The following is a 17,498-nucleotide window of genomic DNA, read 5'->3' on the forward strand; positions in this document are numbered from 1 at the left end:
TGTGTGTGTGTGTGTGTGTGTGTGTGTGTGTGTGTGTGTGTGTGTAAAGACAAACTAGACAGGGTATGTGGTTTGTGGACCCCAGATCCAGGGAACATGGTCAGCTGCCTGAAGGGGGTAGTTTTCACCTAGTTCTGAAGCCAACCCATGAGGGGAGAGCTGAGACCCCTGCTGGACTTCCATAACCAGGGCAGGGGATGCTTTCTCCCTTGCTCCTCAGGGCTAGCTCCTAGGAAGGGAAAGGTCTTAAGTGCTTTATTCTGACACCTGAGGTTCAGGGACAGCCTGAGGCATACACACACACAATGGCTAATTTCCTTCATTTATCTTGGATGTGACAAAATCAGGGTGTGGTCCCTCTCCCCTGCCACATCCTCCCCTGTCCTGTCTTGGAGGGTGACCAAGGGCCATAGCTCCACACAGCCCAACACGCCTGGAGATCATGGAGATCAAGATTAGATTGGGAGGCTGGAAAGATGTCTCCGTGGTTAAGAGCACCAGCTACTTTTCCAGGTTCAATTCCCAGCACCTGCACAGCAGCTCACAAGTGTTTCAAGTGATCTAATAACTTTTAGCCTCCTGGGGCACCAGGCACTCATACAGTACACAGACATACATGAAGGCAAAACATTCATACACATAAAATAAAAATATGCCTTTTTAAAAAATAGAAAAACAAAACAAAACAAGGTCTGACCTTGACATGAGAATAAAGGGTCATCAGCCCTATGAAGGACCAAGGAGCTAGGGTCTTTTGATCCTACGCTCCTTAATTCTCGCTATCACCAAGCACTAAGGGTCTCTTGCGCTGCTTCTCACTTGGTAACCAAGATTCACAAGCTAAGGGTTCTGCATCTAGGCCTGGGAACTAACCAGGGATGCTCCAGATGGCCCAAGGAGGCCATGTCCCAGGGAATGCAACTGCCAACCCTGCACTCGGGCCAGCGGCCAGTGGGCGCAGTGAGGCTGCATCTGGGAGAACCTTAGGAGAGGCTTCTTCCTGATGCAGGCAGCCTGAAGCCAATGATCTAAGCCATGGTTTATGCCAGGCTTACTGGCACAGGGAGGCGAGCCTTGTGACTGGTCAGCACACAGAAGGGACACTGTCGGTGAGGATGCAGCCAGGGCCCACGGGAACTGCACAGAGAATGGAGTTTCTGGCTCCTCCGAAGGACAGCTTTAGAATATGAAACACGTGACAAGATGATGTGGGCACTAAGTCAGGAAGCTAGGGGAGGAGGAAAGGCTTGCTCCCTACCTGGCTTGCAGTACCTGGGAGATCAGGGCATTCCTTGCCATGGCCTGCCAGAGTCCATCCAGTACCCACATACGATGACCAGTCACAGAGAACAGGTCACCAAGTTGGTGTTATGTACCCAGTGTGCCTTCTGGTGCCCCTCGGGAGGCCATACCAAACTAGACAACATGTCACATTTGTGCGAGGAAATGAGATCACCTTTGGGGTGAGCTGAGCCTGCGTGATGACTCACAAGCTCACAGTGGGAGACGCTAACCCCGTTTTGATGGCAGGAGATTCCCACATGGGCGAGGCCTGGCTGGGGAGAGAACCGTTCCTTCCCAGGGGCTTACCTGTGCCTGTGCCATTGCTGGCCTGGCTCTGTCCCTTCGGCGGCTGCTGAGGCTGTGCTGGCTGCTCCTCCGACCTGAAACAGGAGAAAGGCAAAGCTTATGAATGCAAACACAGGAAGCAACACCGCATGGGACTGAACTTCAGCGACAGGTGGGATCTGCCGGCCCTTGGAGCACCCCTGAAGGCTGGAGCACTGCTGAGGACAGAGCCCAATAAGTACAAAGGTACTTTCTCCACTCTAGTTTCCAATGGGCAAGCAGCGTCTCATAAGCAAGAGGTTCACCTTTCCGATTAATTTTAACACAGTTGCTTATTTCATCCTTAAGCTTGGAGTGTGGGGAAAATAGTTCACTAACAAGAATACCACACACACCCCCTCTATCCAGCACCATACGAGGCCGCAGCTGGACGATACCCCAACATCCCTCGCCAGTCATCTATCTCCCTGGCTTCCTGGCCCCAGCTCAGCACATGATCATGATAGTCTTTACTGGGCCTAATGGCCCCCTCAGGCTCTGCCTTCACCTGGAATCTAGCTGGCTACCTGTCTGACTCTGACGGTCACGTACCTTCAACTGCACACCCTAACAGAGCTATACCCCAGCAGCAGCCTGGGTCACGCCCCGTGGGTGGCATCTCTATTCTGTTTCTCTAGCCAGCTTTGCCCTCCTCTGGGGTCTGAGTGTCAACCATCTCCCCCGCACTGGCTTGTGACACAGGTACACAGTAGCTGTTCCTACAGCCAGTAGCTCCCAGGCTCTGTGAGACATGGGTATGCATCTGTGGAGTGTGTGGGCTATATATGCACATGTGTTGTGTGGTGTATGGATGTGTGCACTGCATGTCCCCACACAGGCCTTCTCTCGCCTAACTCGGCTCACTAATATGATCAGAAATGACGAAGGCTCCACCTGGAAATGTCCCTCACTCTCTAATTTCGGGCTTCCAGGGGGCCCCTAAATCCTTCTCCATCCTCAGTATGAGGCAGGGAAGGGGCCCCTTGGTTCTCCTAGGACCTTCAATTGCTACTTCCTGGGTCACACCTGGATGCTCCTTTCTCATCTGCATTTGAGTTGTACCCTCTAAGTCCTCAGAACTGACCCAGGGTCCTGCGAGCTCATCCACTAAGGAAGAAAGGAGGAGGGTAGATCCCTAGAGTGGGGTTGGGGGTAGGGGATAGATAGTGGGCAAGAGAAGCTGAGGCTGCTGGGATGGTAGCAGAACAGGGTCAGTCTATAGCTGAGTGCTCCTGGTAGGACCACCAAGGGTAGCCTGGCCTTCATGGGAAGCTGGGGGGTGGGGGGCAGCATGGAAAAAGGCATCCTATGTATAACAAGACATTATTTAGCATCTGAATCTCTAAGGTCAGTCAGTGTTCAACCCAGGAGAATTCTAGCTGAGGCCTCCGATGTGGGAAATACTGGTCTTGTAGCCATGGCTAAAAGGTAAGGCAGGGTCCTCCTCCCCAAATAGGCCCCATGGTAAGCCCAACCCTGGTAAACTCTAAACAGGCCACAGGGGTTTGGGCTGGGGGACAGGGTAGCCTGTATGTACAGCGTATGCTACAAAGCATATGAATTGTCACCAAGAATAGCAGGACAGGGAATAAGCTGCTTCACTTCCAAGACCTGGGTTTCTCAGAGCAGCTACTGTGCACAACATAAGACCCGGGAGGAAGTGGTTGCGACCATGCAGGAACCTGGCACTTGAAACTGAGCTGTGAGTACTGCGACCAGCGTGATTCATACTCGATGAGCAAATCCCAGCAAGGAAGACAGTCCTCATGGACAAGCATGGTCCAGTTGGGGTATTCCAGAAACAGCAGTGTGTGTGCCAAACTCCTGAGAGTCATTCACTATGGCCTAGCAGGGACAGGGACAGGGGTTGAGAGTACAGTAGGGTAAGGGTGGTGGATGCCAAGTTGGGAAAGCGGGGGTTCTGGGTCCCCAACCTTATCTTCCAGGTGGCACTATGGCTGTTGTGCAGAGGGACTCAGAGTCTATAGTTTGATCTTGTCACCTGTGTGATGCTCTGTACAGAAAAGCCTCTTGCCAGAGGCAGTCGAAGCAGAGGCTACCCTCGTGAGGATGGTCAGTAGAGTGAATGAGTAAGGAGGCTGTAGGTGCCCAGGGGACCAAGTGCTCAGAGGACTTATCCAAGGAAAAGCTGTCACCTATAAACATCACTTGCAGAAGCTGAAGTGGCAACATCATCCACCGGGTGAGCCTGTGAAGATGAGGGTGTGATCTCGGTGGGCAGCTCTACAGAAGTAGTATGTAGTGAGGTGCTGGAGGGGGCAGGGTGCTCAGAACCCCTGCATTGGAGCTGCAGAAGCAGTGAGGCCTCTGTGTGGGCCACAGGGCTTGAGCAGGGCTGCAGCAGCTGCTCGGGAAGGGCAATGAGTATAGGAAAACACAGAGCAGGGTCAGGGTATCCCCAGAAGAGGCCAAGAGTCTCAACCAGCCCTTTGGGGCTAAGTAAGAGGATCGGAGAGGGTCTACAGGTCAGGGAGCATCTTCTAGCCAAGACTGGATGGGACAACTGGTGGTCTGGTACCTTTAGACCCTCTTGGGTCAGCTCTCTACATAGGGCTGGCTGGTGCTAGGTGTATTGATCCCTACCTCCCAGAAAGATACTTTTCCATAACGTGACTTGGACAGGCTCAGGCAGGACTCACACTTGGGGAGTCAGAGCAGGCCAGCAATACAACTCTCCTGGCTCTCCTTTAGGGATCAAGAACAAGACTTCTCAGATGGCCTAGTTCCCACCACTCCTGGCCCATGGCCATGTCAGGGATGTGAGTTGAGGGTCCAGGAAGCCCTGCCCACCAAGGAGGGGGTGAATGTTGTGGCTTAAATTGTTGCTTCTCTTTCAAAGGTCACGGCCTGATGGGGGAGGTGTTGGGGGACCTTTCAGAGATGGCACCTGGCAGAAGGAGCAGCCCTGGGAAGGGATTAATGGAGTTCTCTGGGACCCTGAATTAGTCAGTTCTCACCAAAGGGTCATTAAATGTGTTTGACTCTGCCCAGCCTCCAGCAGGATGTTACCTCTCTCCTAGATACTCCCATCAGGCACCTTGAGGGCCCACCAGGGCTGAACCAATGCCAGCACCATGTTCTTCAAACTCTGAAACTATGAGCTAAATCCACCCCTCTTTTTTCTAGCTTCAGGAATATCGTTACAGTAGTAAGAAAAGATCAATGTGGGGGTCACCTGGCCTTTAGCACCTCCTGTATTTTCTGTTCCAGCTCGATCCGGCGCTGTCGCTCCCGATCGAGCTCCTGCCGCAGCATCTCTGAGTTGGTCTCTTCTCGAAGCTTCCGGAGCTCCTCCTCTGTGGAGAGAAGAGCCAAGTGATGAGCCCTTAATGCCCACTGTTCCCTCTGACAACACTGCCCACCTCACAACCAGCAGATGGGTTCCGACTCCAAAAGGGGCTAGAGCAAACTCAGGTTTGCTAAGCGCTCAGTCGGCAGGCCTTGAGAATGTTAGCAGCTCTCTGACCCCTCCTTGCTCAATAATGGTGCAAAGGAAAACTATGCAAGTCTGTTAGCCCAGCCATCACCACTGTGGACACCCTGAGGCACACACCACCATGTGACTGGTTAACACAACGGTGACAGAAAGGCTCCAGGAGGTGCCATCAGCAGAACAGAGGCAAGCAAGCCTCAAGCTACCTCATTACAGAGGAGCCTGGGAGTAGCAAGAGGTCTAGAAAGGGGTGGGGTACCCCTGGAAAGACCCTCCTGAAGATCAGATCAGAATCAAGCCCTGCATGAAATTAAGGGGCCATACTGCAGATGGCTGGGGAGGGGTGTTGGGCAGAAAACCTGGCAGCTCGGGGGGGGGGCGGGGTAAAGGAGGAGTTGAGGAGGGCAGTGGCCTCAAACTGCAGAGGCCAAACATAAGGTCAAAGTCATGGCAGAATTTCCCTTTGTTCTGAGTACATGAGAACTCGCTCAGGTCACAACCCACAACTGTGCAGGTTTGACCCCCTCCATTTTTCCATACTGGCATGAGAAAGAGGGGTCCTAGTCAGCATTCCATCATCCCTCTTCTTGGGTCACACCCAGGATCACTCAGTTTAATGCAGTCAGATTCTAGGGGTGAAGAACCATCCCTCTCAATAGACTACTTTTTGTGCTCGGTTCCCCTGGGAGGGAGTCCTGACTGATGGCCCTCGGCCCTGCTCTGGGCAGTCTTGAATCCTAGCAGAAAGGAACAGAGGAACAGAAACAGCCATCTAGGAGCAGTGAGGGTAGGGTTCAATTAGAGAGGGACAGAGGTCCCTTCAGCCTGCTGACCTTGCCCTACAGGGCAAAGACACGGTGCAGGATGGAACCAGGATTGCTTGCTCACTAGGCACCCTCGGTATTCCATGATCTGTCACACATGTAGAGAGACATTTGCACACCCTCCCTTAACTTGGCCAGGCAGGGTAATACTTTAGGGATGGGAGGTTGTGACACTCCTTGGGGTTCTGAGTGAGGTTTGCCAGAGACCACCTGGAGAAGCCCTTGGAGAAGGACACAGCAAGGACGGCCTTCCTAAGATCAGGACTCAAGACATGAGCCTATCTCCAAACCATTCATAGGCTTCTCTGACTCCACCCCGCTATCCCAGAAGATTCCAGAGGGAGGACCCTACTACCACTGTCTTCAGTTGCAGGGCCCAGCCAGCTCAAGATGTCAAGGATGCAGTAAAGGGATGATAGGTGGGGACAGACAGCTCAGTGAGAGCCTAGCAACGTAAACAGGTGATTTGGTTACAAGGATACACATGCTGGACTGACTGGCCAGGGCCTAGAAGAGGGCAGTGATGGAGAGTGGGGACGATGTGAATTCCAAAAGGGCCAAGACCCTGATCACTCGAAGGGCACATGTATACAGCACTGCCAGGGCCCTAGACGTCAAGCATTCTGACCCTGGTCTTGTACTGGGATTCCTGGGGACACTGACACAGAAGAATTGGGGTGCTAAGAGTCTTGGCCATGACACTTGTTGCCCACAGAGGCAGCAGAGGGCTCTGGACTTTTGGGGTCCTCAGCCCATAAGCCGTAGGTTTCACAGGGCACCCTACCCATCCCATTGCTAATTCTGACTGTAAGGCAAGGCTGCCTCAATCCCCCCTTGCCTCTTGGTGCAGCTGTGAGGACCAAGCTACACACAGCTTCAGTGGTAGACACTCACTGAGTTCCTATGCTTTAGCCTCTGTCAGAGTTTCCGGGACACTAACTGGGGAGGATATGCTGCCCAGAGCAAACATCTAGGTGGGACCTGCAGAGCAGCCTCAGGCATATGAATAGGCCCATTGGGTAGGCCTAGATGCTAGCCCTTGTCTGCCTGGACTCCTAGTAGGCAGAGCCTTGCCTATAATGCAAGGGGAGACCATGTTGGTCTAGCCCCTTCCCTGAGAGGGTCACAGAGATGGATGAAAGCTAAGAGAGTTTGAGTCTCTTAGCAACATAGAGTTTGTATGATCACTGAGATGAACAGGCCAGGAGACTCCCTGCACAGGACCCAACTCTCAGCTGCCTGGCCTCTCCTGCAGCCTGGGAGAGATACAGCAGAAGATATACTGGGGCTCACTGAATGACAGGTGGAAAGACCAACCATCTGCTAGCCTCTACTGAATGGACCAATGAGCTTTCTCTCCAAGGTAGAAATCTACCTGGTTCAACCAACTCAAGGCAGGCAATCAGGCAATCAAGAACTGTACATAGCCAGCTCAAGAACCAGGTATGGAAATACATCTTTTTTAAAAAGCGGGTGGAAATGTTGGGGAGATGGGCCAGCAGTTAAGAGTACTTATTGTTCTTGCACAGGACCCGGGTTCTGTTCCCAGGATCCACATCAGAGAGCTCACAGCCACCTGTAACTCCAGTCCCAGGGAGGAAGATACCCTCTGGCCTCTGAGCACCAGCACTCACGTGGTGTGCATAAGCTCACACAGGTACACACGTACTTCTATTGCTGTGATGAAATACTATAGCCGAAAGTAAGTTGAGGAGGAAAGGGTTTTTATGGGTTACACTTCCACATCATAGTCCATCACTGAAGGAAGGCAGGACAGGAACTCAAACAGGCCTGGAACTTGGAGGCAGGAGTGTATGCAGAGGCCATGGAGGGGTGCTGCTTACTGGCTTGCTTCCTATGGCTTGCTCAGCCTACTATCTTATAGAACACTGGGTCACCAGTCTAGGGATGGCCCCACCCCAATGGGCTGGGTCCTTCCTCAACAATAACTAATTAAGAAAATGCCCTACAGCTGATATTGCGGAGGCATTTTTTTTAAATTAAGGTTCCATCCTCTTAGATGATTTTAGCTTGTGTCAAGCTGATGTACAGGTACATATAAAAATGATAACTGAATCTTAAAAAAACAATTAAGAGAACCAGATGTGTGAGCAGACTCTTCCTGGAACACCCCTACCTCCCATCTCTGTTTCTATACAGACAATGCTTCCAGCACAGGATAAAGAGATCTGAGAAACCTTACATCACTGGCATTGCTGGGTGGGGGAGACTGAGGGGGAGGGCTGAGACTGGGGGGGTTGATACTTTCCTGCCTGGTCACCTGATGCCCCGCCATCATCTTCACCACCCTGTGGCCTCTTGGATCCCAGCTCATGTGAAGATCAAAGCCTCTCTCTCTCTCTCTCTCTCTCTCTCTCTCTCTCTCTCTCTCTCTCTCTCTCTCTCTCTCTCTCTCTCTCTCTCTCTCTCTCTCTCTCTCCCTCCCTCCCTCCCTCCCTCCCCTGCAGACGCTCAGCCAGGAACAGGAAATTGGGCTTTCCTTAATTGGCCTCCCCTGAAGGTCTGTATCTTCCCAGTGTCACTAAATGATGAAGGCTCGCTACCATGTTCCACTCATGGCAGATGATCAGCCAACAGCGGCCATTAGCACTGCTGAGACAGATCCCAAGATCCCTTCCCAAGGTGAGGGGGATGCACGGGGACGTTCTTGCCAGTGTGGGAGGACATGTGTGCAGCCCCTTAGAGGAGCTGAGGACCTCTTAGTGTATCCCTGACAAATACCTCTAGCCTCCCAGGATCCCAGGGGCAGAAAGCTCAGCCCTGTAATAGGACAGACAACTGCTTCTTCTACGCTGTGGCTATGTAACCCAGCTCCCCACATCAGCTGCCCTCCCCAGCCATTAGAGGCTCAGCTGCAGGGGCAGGTACACTGCAGCCCTTGCCAATTTAGCAAGTCAGCCTGTCTGTTCCTGGCAGAGCCCCAGAGGCTTTTGCACCTTTTCCCAGTGGTGCAGAGAGCTAAGCATGTAGAATGAGCTGGATTTCTGAGCCTTTCTTTCCATGAACGTGTCCTCCCTCGGCTAATGGCTCCCTACAAAGGCCTCTCTCTGCAACTTAAATGCTGAGGCCCGGTGTCTGGTTATGTGGGCCAGCTTCCACCCCACGGTGACACATTTAGGTCAGAGGCAGCACAGTGCCTGGCCGTCGTTCCACAGAACAAAGGCAATATACACCCAGTCATCGTTTCTCCTGCTCCTCTCTTAGAGGAGGTGCAGGGGAAGGCTGACTGCCTGCCAAGCAGAAAGCGCTGAGCTGGCTGCCTGTAAGGCCATCCTGGCCCAGCCTCCCCATGGAATGGAGTTGGTCACGGCAGCCAGCCTCCGTCCTCAGGGTCTCTGCCTTGGAATTCTGATTGAGGCTTGTTAGCAGTCCTGCCTTTATTTTGGATACCCAGGACTCTAAGTCTGTCACTGCCATGACTCTGGGGTTTGCTTAGCTCTACTATACCCTCCCCCTCACTGTTCAGAGTTCGACAATGCTGGACCCATCCAAGACAGATCATGGAGACCATGTGGCCCCTGATCCTTTAGTGGGCAGGGGGAAGGGGATGAAGCTCTCCCATAGAATGAAGGATGTGATGATGGAGCCCCTTGAATATCTGAGTATTCATTCCCTGTGGCTGCTAATATCACATTCTGGCTTAGCACAAAAGACACTATCTTACAAGTTGAAAGGTCAGGAGATCCAACAGGTGTTCTGGGCTAGAACAAAAGCGTCAATGGGCCAGTCCATCTGGAGGCTGGTGGAAAGACTGGGCACATCGCATCCTTTCTGCCTTCCAGAGGAACACTCTGCTTGGCTGGTGACTCCCAAAGAGCAGTGACTTCATGCTGACCCAACTCCACCTGACCCCCAGCTTCCTCCTTGCGGTTGCTCTGCACCCATAGAGAATCTTGGATCTGCACATCTCAAACTGCCAACTCAGTCGCATTCGCCAAGGAATGGTCACATGCGCAGGTTCCAGGGATGAGGAACTGAATTCTCTTGGAGAAATCGAGATTCTAGCTACCATGTTCTCCCCTGAGATAATGATACAGGACAAAGGAGTCCCCAGCAGACTGAGGCCCACAGAGGACTTTCCGGCCTCGAAGCATTCTGACCATCACAAAACAAGAAGCCTTCCTTTGGTGGGCATATTGACCTTCCTGGGTGCAGGGACTCCCTACAACTGGAAAAGTCCTCCCATCTTAACTTTCTTGTCATCTCCAATTATGTCCCCCAAAACAGAGGCAGGACTCCCCAGTGACCTACCAAGGCGGTTCAGGCAATGAATGCTTACACAGACTCTCTCAACACTCAGTGATGAAAGAGTCCAATGAACAGGGCATCATCACCAGCAGCAGTGGGTATGTCATCCTAAAATATGCTCACATAACCCTGTGCTGTAAAATAGGAAGATACCCGCTTTCCTACACCCCCTGTCAAAGGACAGAGATGCATACAAACTCAGAGGCCAGGCTGTGGCTGACTGTCCTGTCCCCCAGTTTCCACAGGGGGCTCTCATAGGCTCAGTCAAGCAAAGAAGCCATAGAGGGCCTGTGTCTAAGTCACAAGTAAGGATTTAGGCAAAAGCCACAGCCTGGCACATTAGAGCACAGAGTCAATGCTGCACAGCTGTGAGACAGCTTATCGCATGCCACCAATGGTGTGGCACAGCCCCTAGCCCGGGGTCCAGCTTTTCTTACATGCCCAGTACCGGCCATAACCAACTCCAGGCACTTCCTTCTCAGGGCCCCTGAATGACCCAGGTTGCAGAGATGGCCATGGAGCCTGAAAAAGGCTGGGGAGTGAGAACAGCTGCTGAGGATGAGTCAGTCCCCAAAATTTCTAAGTTCCAAGGGTGTATCTCAAAAGAAGGGTTCAGTGTCACAATTTAGAAGCCCCAGTTCTAGACTTCTGCTCACACATGCAAGCAAACCAACAACCCAGTTGGCAGGAAGACAAGCAAGATGACTTGGGTGCAGAAGACCAGAGGGAACCGGGACAGTCCCTGGGGGACAAGAGCCACCCCCATTCCCACCCGCATAAAACGCATGTGGAGGAGAGAGAAGGCCAGGGGACTCTTTCTGTGTCGAGGTACACCCTTACATCTACATGGGTCTAAAAATGCCAGGTCATCTGTGATAGCAACCTTCAGGGACCCTAAGAAGGAAGGAAGAGACATTCCGATCCCCCTACCCAACCTCATGTGGAGACTGCCAGACATCGCCAAAGCAAAGAGACAAAGTGAACTTAAGAGTGTGTGCCCCTGAAGCCAGAGGGACCTGATCAGTAAAGTATGCCGCGCAGCGCACATCTGACTATGGGAGCCTGGCACAGCTGGGCCACCAGTCCCCCCCACTTCACCCAGACTGTGGTCTCCCCAGGGTCTAGAAGGCAAAGGGCAGGTAATTTATGGACCTCTGACCCCAAAGAAACCTATGCCTTCCCTCTTAGTGTGCTGATTCAAGGGGACATAGAGGAGATACTCAATTCAGACCATGGTCACAGCCTGCCCAGGCTGCGCAGCCTCCATGGCTCCTGGCCCACAGGGAAGAAAAACAACTTCAAAGCTATTTTTAAAACTGTAAAAGCAGCTCTCTCAAGCAGGAGTCCCTTTGGCACAAGATGCAACAGGCCCAGCCTCAGCCAGAGGTAAAAAAAAAAAAAATCAAATGATAAGCCTTAAATAAAATATCTCTTCCCACCCAGCTGGAGCACACACACAGGGAGAGAAGCCACCCAGAGGGAAAGAGAAAGCTGTATCTGCAGGCTGGGCTGCACACCTGGGCACCTGAACAGACTGCTCCCAATTTACCCTTCCAGATATCCTGGAGGATCTTTCTAAAAGATGGTGCCTTATCCTCCCCAATGGACTGGGTACAAGTCACCACCCAAGCTCAGGGCATTCCTTCGCCATCAGCCCCAGAGAAGCAGCTGTGGTAAGCTCTTCTCTCCTCCAGGTCACTCCACTCAGGGGTGCCTGGCTCTCCGTGTCCACCTGTGCGTTTTCCTAACGCTCACTATCACCGTGTTGTCCACTGCTCTGCACGGAGGCGGTATTTACTGCATGATGAACTGTCAGCGCCAAGCTTAATGTTCTGCAGGCAGGCAGCGTGCGGCCAAGTTCTGGATGTTTCACATTCTAACATGACAGGCTGCTTGGGCTTGGCATGTTCCTGAGTGGAGGGAGTCAGCTACGGGACTAGGGTGGTGCCCTGAGGTTTTTTTTTTCCTTCCTGGATGCAAAATGATGATGATAATAATAATAATAATAATAATAATAATAATAATAATAATAATAATAAAGAAATGTGATTCTAGGAAGAACTACTGCTCAGAATGGCTGGCTTCCAGACCCACCCATCACGGCCCTTCAGTATGAGATGGGGGACTGAGGTGGCAGGCTGCCTCTGATGCTCAAGACTTGGACTTGGAGGACCTGGCTAGCACGGGGCTGAGATGTGAATATTCAAAAGTGTCTGCCCTAAGGTCTGGGAGGCGAAGGGCAAAGGCTGGAGAGATGACTCAATGCCTAAGAGCACTGGCTGCTACTCCAGAGGACCCAGATTTGAGTCCCAGTAAATGCATGGTGGCTCACAGCCATCTATAACTCCAGTTTGAGGAATCTAATACCCACTGCTGGCCCATGGGTTCCAGGTACACATGTGGTATTCAAATATACAAAAATCCAAATATACAACTGTATTTAGGTGTCTGTTCCATCCACTCCACATCCTGTGGATACGTCCCTCCAACCATGGACCAGCAGCCACACTTTCTCAGAACATCAAGTTCACTGCTAGATACCGGATTTCTGCTTAGTATGGGCAGGAGGTCAGGTAGGACTTTCCCATCACCAGCAAGGGGAGATGAGCCCAGAGGCTCTGGTTGGGTATACATGCTGGGGAGTCAAGGCAGTAGGTGAAACTATGCCTGGGACCAAACACCACTGGAAAACGGCTTTGGGAGGTGCTAGTAAGGCCCCACAGGATGTGCAGAAAGGCAAGCCTGGGGGTGGGGCAGCACCTCCATCCATCTATCCACTCATCCCATTGTCCACCATTCCATCCATGTGCTCAGCACTGGTTGAATCAGCCAGAGATCTGCTGAGTCACCCAGCTAGCCACCCAGATGTGTACTGAGCACCCTGCAGCTGCCAGGCTCTGGACCATACAGATGAGGCAGCAGCTGCCTTCTTTACCTCCTACAAAGTCCAGTTGGTGGACACCAATATGAACAGCTGCCTCCCATGGGGCTAAACCACACACCCCTCATGCCAGATAAGGCTCCACCCGGGGGACCAGTGGGAGCAGCGAAGGATAGAAAGTTGCTAGCCCAAATGACTTCTCTCTCAATGCAAACACAGGACCCCGTCGGTCATGCCATCCAGTGGATAGGATGACACCCTCTCAAAACCCTGGGAGCTGACACTGTACTCATGGAGCAGGAGTCCAAAAGGAGGTCACAGAGATGGACAGTGGCTCCTGATAGAACTCCCAGGTGAACATCAACTGTCATTGCCCAAGGCACCCTGCTAGACCTGAGACAGGGAGCCCTCAGCATGACACCAAAGATGAGCACATATGACTTCACCATCTCGCCCCAATATCACAGGAGCCAGAGCCCTAGCCCTAGGAATGGCAACAAGGTATTCAATTTTTCCTCTGAAATATGAACTACAGGCAGGAGCCAGGGGTTTGGTGAGTGGCTCAGCCTCTGTACTAAAAAACTTCTATCCTGGGCAATGAGAAGTCTCAGGGTCACTTATATCAACTGCCATGAAGACTTCAGAGTATATTTTACTGGGCAACAGAAATGATCTAGAAAAGCAAAGGTTGTGGGGTCCTCCCCACCATGGTACTGGGTACAGGTCCTAGGGCCTCACATATGTTAGAAAAGCACTAAGTCATGTCCACAGACAGAAATATGAAACTGTTGGACCTAATGGGTCAGATCTTTAATTTTTTCTTAGGGGTCAATTTCATCTTTTTCCCTGGAAAAATGTGTATAGGGCTGTGTCTAGCTCATCTCAGCCTTCTGTCCCCATTTCAGCCCTGACTTCTTCCCACTGGCTCCACTCCACACTAGGGACAGATGCAGACCCATCCAGGCTCTGTCCCTGGGGCTTATCTTTGAGATCCACAACACTTACCTTACAAGAGGAGGTAGAGGTAGGAGGCCAGGCCCCCCAGCTAATACCTGCAGGCCCAGGTCTGGAGGAGTGGGCCCAGGCATGTTTGTCAGGGATATAGTAGCTCTGTCTCTAGCTGGCTTCAAAGCTGCCTCAACTCTTCAAAACACTGGTGGCACTCATGTGGCTCCCAGGCCTTCTGCTTTCCCAAGACCGACTGTGAAGCAGGTTGCTCACCTCTAATCACCTGGATCAGCCACCCCAGACCTCCCTGTGTGCAAGATCCACCCATCATGCCCTGAAGGGTAAGTGGCCACCACCTGCCTCCCAACCAGTTTCCTCTGTAAATCAGGCAGGAGTCAGTCACTCTGGCCCCCATGTGTTGAGCAGGAAGGGGGCTGCCAGGGGTATCAAGGGCTATGGAGCAAAGGCCCCCTCCCTCCGTATCACATGCTTCAGGAATCACTGCTATCCACTGGTTCCCTCCACTGGGAACCCACTTACTCTACTGTATAGGTGGCAGTGACCGGGAGACAAAGCACAGCCCCTAGGGGAGTCGCCTCGAGCTTGATCAGAGAGGTGTCAGCAGAAGCGACCCCAGGGAGGTATAAACTCAGAAGCTCTGCAGCCCAGCCCCCAAACCAGGAGGCCCCTGAAAGGCCTGAAGCACTTTCCCCACCAAAATCCATGTCCATGCTGAGTTGATCTGGGGTGTGTGCACACTTTACGACAACTGGCGAATCCCGCTTCCCAGAGCCTGCACGCAGCGAGAGATAGATAAATACAATAAACACTCAGTTACAGAAGCCCTGGAAGAGACGCCTTTGTGTCCAACAAGTGACAGTCCAGTGCAACACATCTCAGGCTCGCTGCAAATGGACACCATTCAGTCACTTAGGTCTTTAACAAGCTCAGGCCCCTGCCGTGGGCTGTAGCTAAGGTACATTTCGGTGTACCTTCTCCATCGCATGTCACTTCCTCCTGGGAACATCTGTACCCTTCAATATTTAATCACCGAAGAAACCTATTGTGCACTTGGGCTATTTTTCTCCTCGGTGAAGAAAGACAGCCTGTTGTCAGAGAGAGAGTACAGCCGAGAGTTAAATAGAATTTGAACACTAATCACTTAGGCACTTATGGATAGAGCCAAGGCCCTAAACAGCTCAAGCTGAGCTGCCAGGGAAAGGAGGAAATAAGAGCTGGAAGCTTAGGTCTCAAGGCCAGTCTACAGCTCTCTCCACCCTGCACATGGTATTTCCCCTGCAGACCAAGAGGAATAGGAATGATCAGGCCAGCACACGCTGTATAGGCTGAGTGAGCTGAGTGACAACCGAAACGTATTTGTGTGTCTCCAGACTCTATAACACTGTATTACCCTGGGAAATGTGATGGATGCCATGTTGGAGGAGGAGGCACAGACTTCTCTGTGCAAACTCCACCTCTGCCAGGCTTTCCTGTGATTTCTTCAGTCATTCAGTGCCCACCACACCCAAGACATCAAGCCTGGGGTATAAAAATAGGTTCCACCCCATCCACAAGGTGCAGATGGCCTGGGAAGAGCTGCATCTTACTAACAACCAGTACAGAAGGCTCAGGATGGTATAATCAGTCACCAACAGGCGACCAGGAGATTAGCCACACCCTGACTAGAGACACAGACAGAAAACAGACCAGGGATTATCTCTGGTACCAGCCTAGAGTGACTGCCAGAGCAGAACACAAGTGTGCACAAAGTATGACATTTATCTACAGGCGAAGGTATGACCAAACACAAAAACCAGTAAAGGAGCTGGTAATGTAGAAGACAATCGGAACTCCAGAGAGGATGGGAGGGGACCCACGTTCTCTGGATATAACTTGATAATGCAGCCAGGTAAGCCATCCAGTGTTGCCTGCTTTTGAGATTGGGTCTCACTGCGTTACCCGGGGTGACGTTGGATTCCAGGGCTCAGGGGACCTCCTGGCTCAGCCTCCCTAGTGCTGGGACCACAGACTTATGCTACTGTAAACATTTTCTTTTTATTTATTTTATTTGACTGAGTGTTTTCCCCCTCCCCCAGCACTGCAGAAGGGACCCAGAGCCTCCCTTGAGCATGCTTGGCAAGCCTTCTGCCCCTGAGCTACATCCCCAGCGCAGTAATTTTAGATAGATACAAGAATTTAATTTGACAAGGAACTCTTGGCATTGCAGAATGAGATGAGATGATATCTTGTCCCTCCTGACCGGCACTGAAGAAACACCATCATGTCTGTGACATTCAAGGCAAAAACCACATGATCTGAGTCTCTTTTAAGCAACAGCAGACATCTAAACCCGAGCCCATTCTATGGGCAACTGACCCGCATGCCGAGAAAAGGAGCCTCGAGAGGCTACTTGTGACCAGAAATTTCTTTTGTTATAAAGAACATTAATAAGACAATGGTGAGGCTCACACCAGATAATAGCGTAGCAACATTATTTCCTGACTTTGATCACTGCACACTGTGGCTAGAGAAAGAGAATAGCCTTGCTCTTAGGGAACACGGCAGAGTATTTGAAACTCAGAAGCACTGCATCTGAAACAGACCATCAGGCAGCTCAGAAAAAACATATAAATAGCCGGGCAGATGGATGAATGGATAGATGGGTAGGTGGATGAGAGATGGATCGGTGGGTGGGTGGGTGGGCAAGAGATGGATGTGGGTGGATAGATGCGTGACTGGGTGAGAGATGGTGGGTCTGTAGGTGGGAGAACTAATGGGTAAGTAGGAGACGGATAGATGTGTAAGTAATGGACGGAAAGGTGGAGGGAGACGGACGGACGTGTGGGTGGAGAGATGGGTAGACAGATGAAAGAGAGATGGATACGTGGGGGGATATGGATGCATATGTGGGAGGATGGACAGACAGATGAGAGCTGGATGGACACATGGGTGGGAGGTAAACAAATGGGTGGGCGCATACACGCATATATATATAAATGTATAGACAGCTAGATGGTGGGAAGGGGAGCTTGATGGCTAGGAACGACTGACAAACACGTGTGGCAAAGAGCTGCCCTTTGAGGAAAGGAAATAACCGCATGAAGAGCATGTGGAAATGCTTTGTGCTATTTTTGCAACTTTTCTCCAAGTCTGAAATAAAGTCAAAATAAATTCAAGCAAAGGCGATCTCCATAAACATCGGGAGTGGGAAAAACAAATGAAGCTGGCCCTGCTCTCCTTGATGGCAGGACCATGAAGCGGGAGGAACCTTGCAAGTGGCATTCCAATGGAGGAACGGATAATTCCGTAGTGACATTTCCTCATGGGGGCAAAGCCAGCATAACCCAACACAGACTGGCTCAGTGGTCCCAAGGTTGGCGGTGACCCTGACACTTTGTTTATTTCTGAGACAGGCTCTCACTGTGTAGCTCTGGCTGGCCTCTAACTCACAGCTTCCTGAGAGCTGGCATTAAAGGTGTGTACTGCCACACTAGGATGTTTGTAGATTTTGGTG

The 17,498-nt window shown here is 51.6% G+C and overlaps 1 protein-coding gene across 2 annotated transcripts in view; it reads right to left on the reverse strand.

The window, feature by feature from the left end:
- The window catches only part of Gramd4 (GRAM domain containing 4), a 78,424-nt gene that overhangs the window by 14,721 nt on the left and 46,205 nt on the right, over positions 1 to 17,498 (reverse strand). For both annotated transcript variants that reach the window (XM_005354389.3, XM_026782663.1), the window contains exons 4-5: positions 4,805 to 4,925; positions 1,591 to 1,664 (exon numbers count right to left, since the gene is read on the reverse strand). In XM_005354389.3, coding sequence (XP_005354446.2) covers positions 1,591 to 1,664; positions 4,805 to 4,925 — 195 coding nt within the window. The remainder of the gene's footprint in view (positions 1 to 1,590; positions 1,665 to 4,804; positions 4,926 to 17,498) is intronic.

The sequence above is a fragment of the Microtus ochrogaster genome, chromosome 15, assembly GCF_000317375.1.
Source record: "Microtus ochrogaster isolate Prairie Vole_2 chromosome 15, MicOch1.0, whole genome shotgun sequence".
In the NCBI taxonomy this organism is placed as follows: Eukaryota; Metazoa; Chordata; class Mammalia; order Rodentia; family Cricetidae; genus Microtus; species Microtus ochrogaster.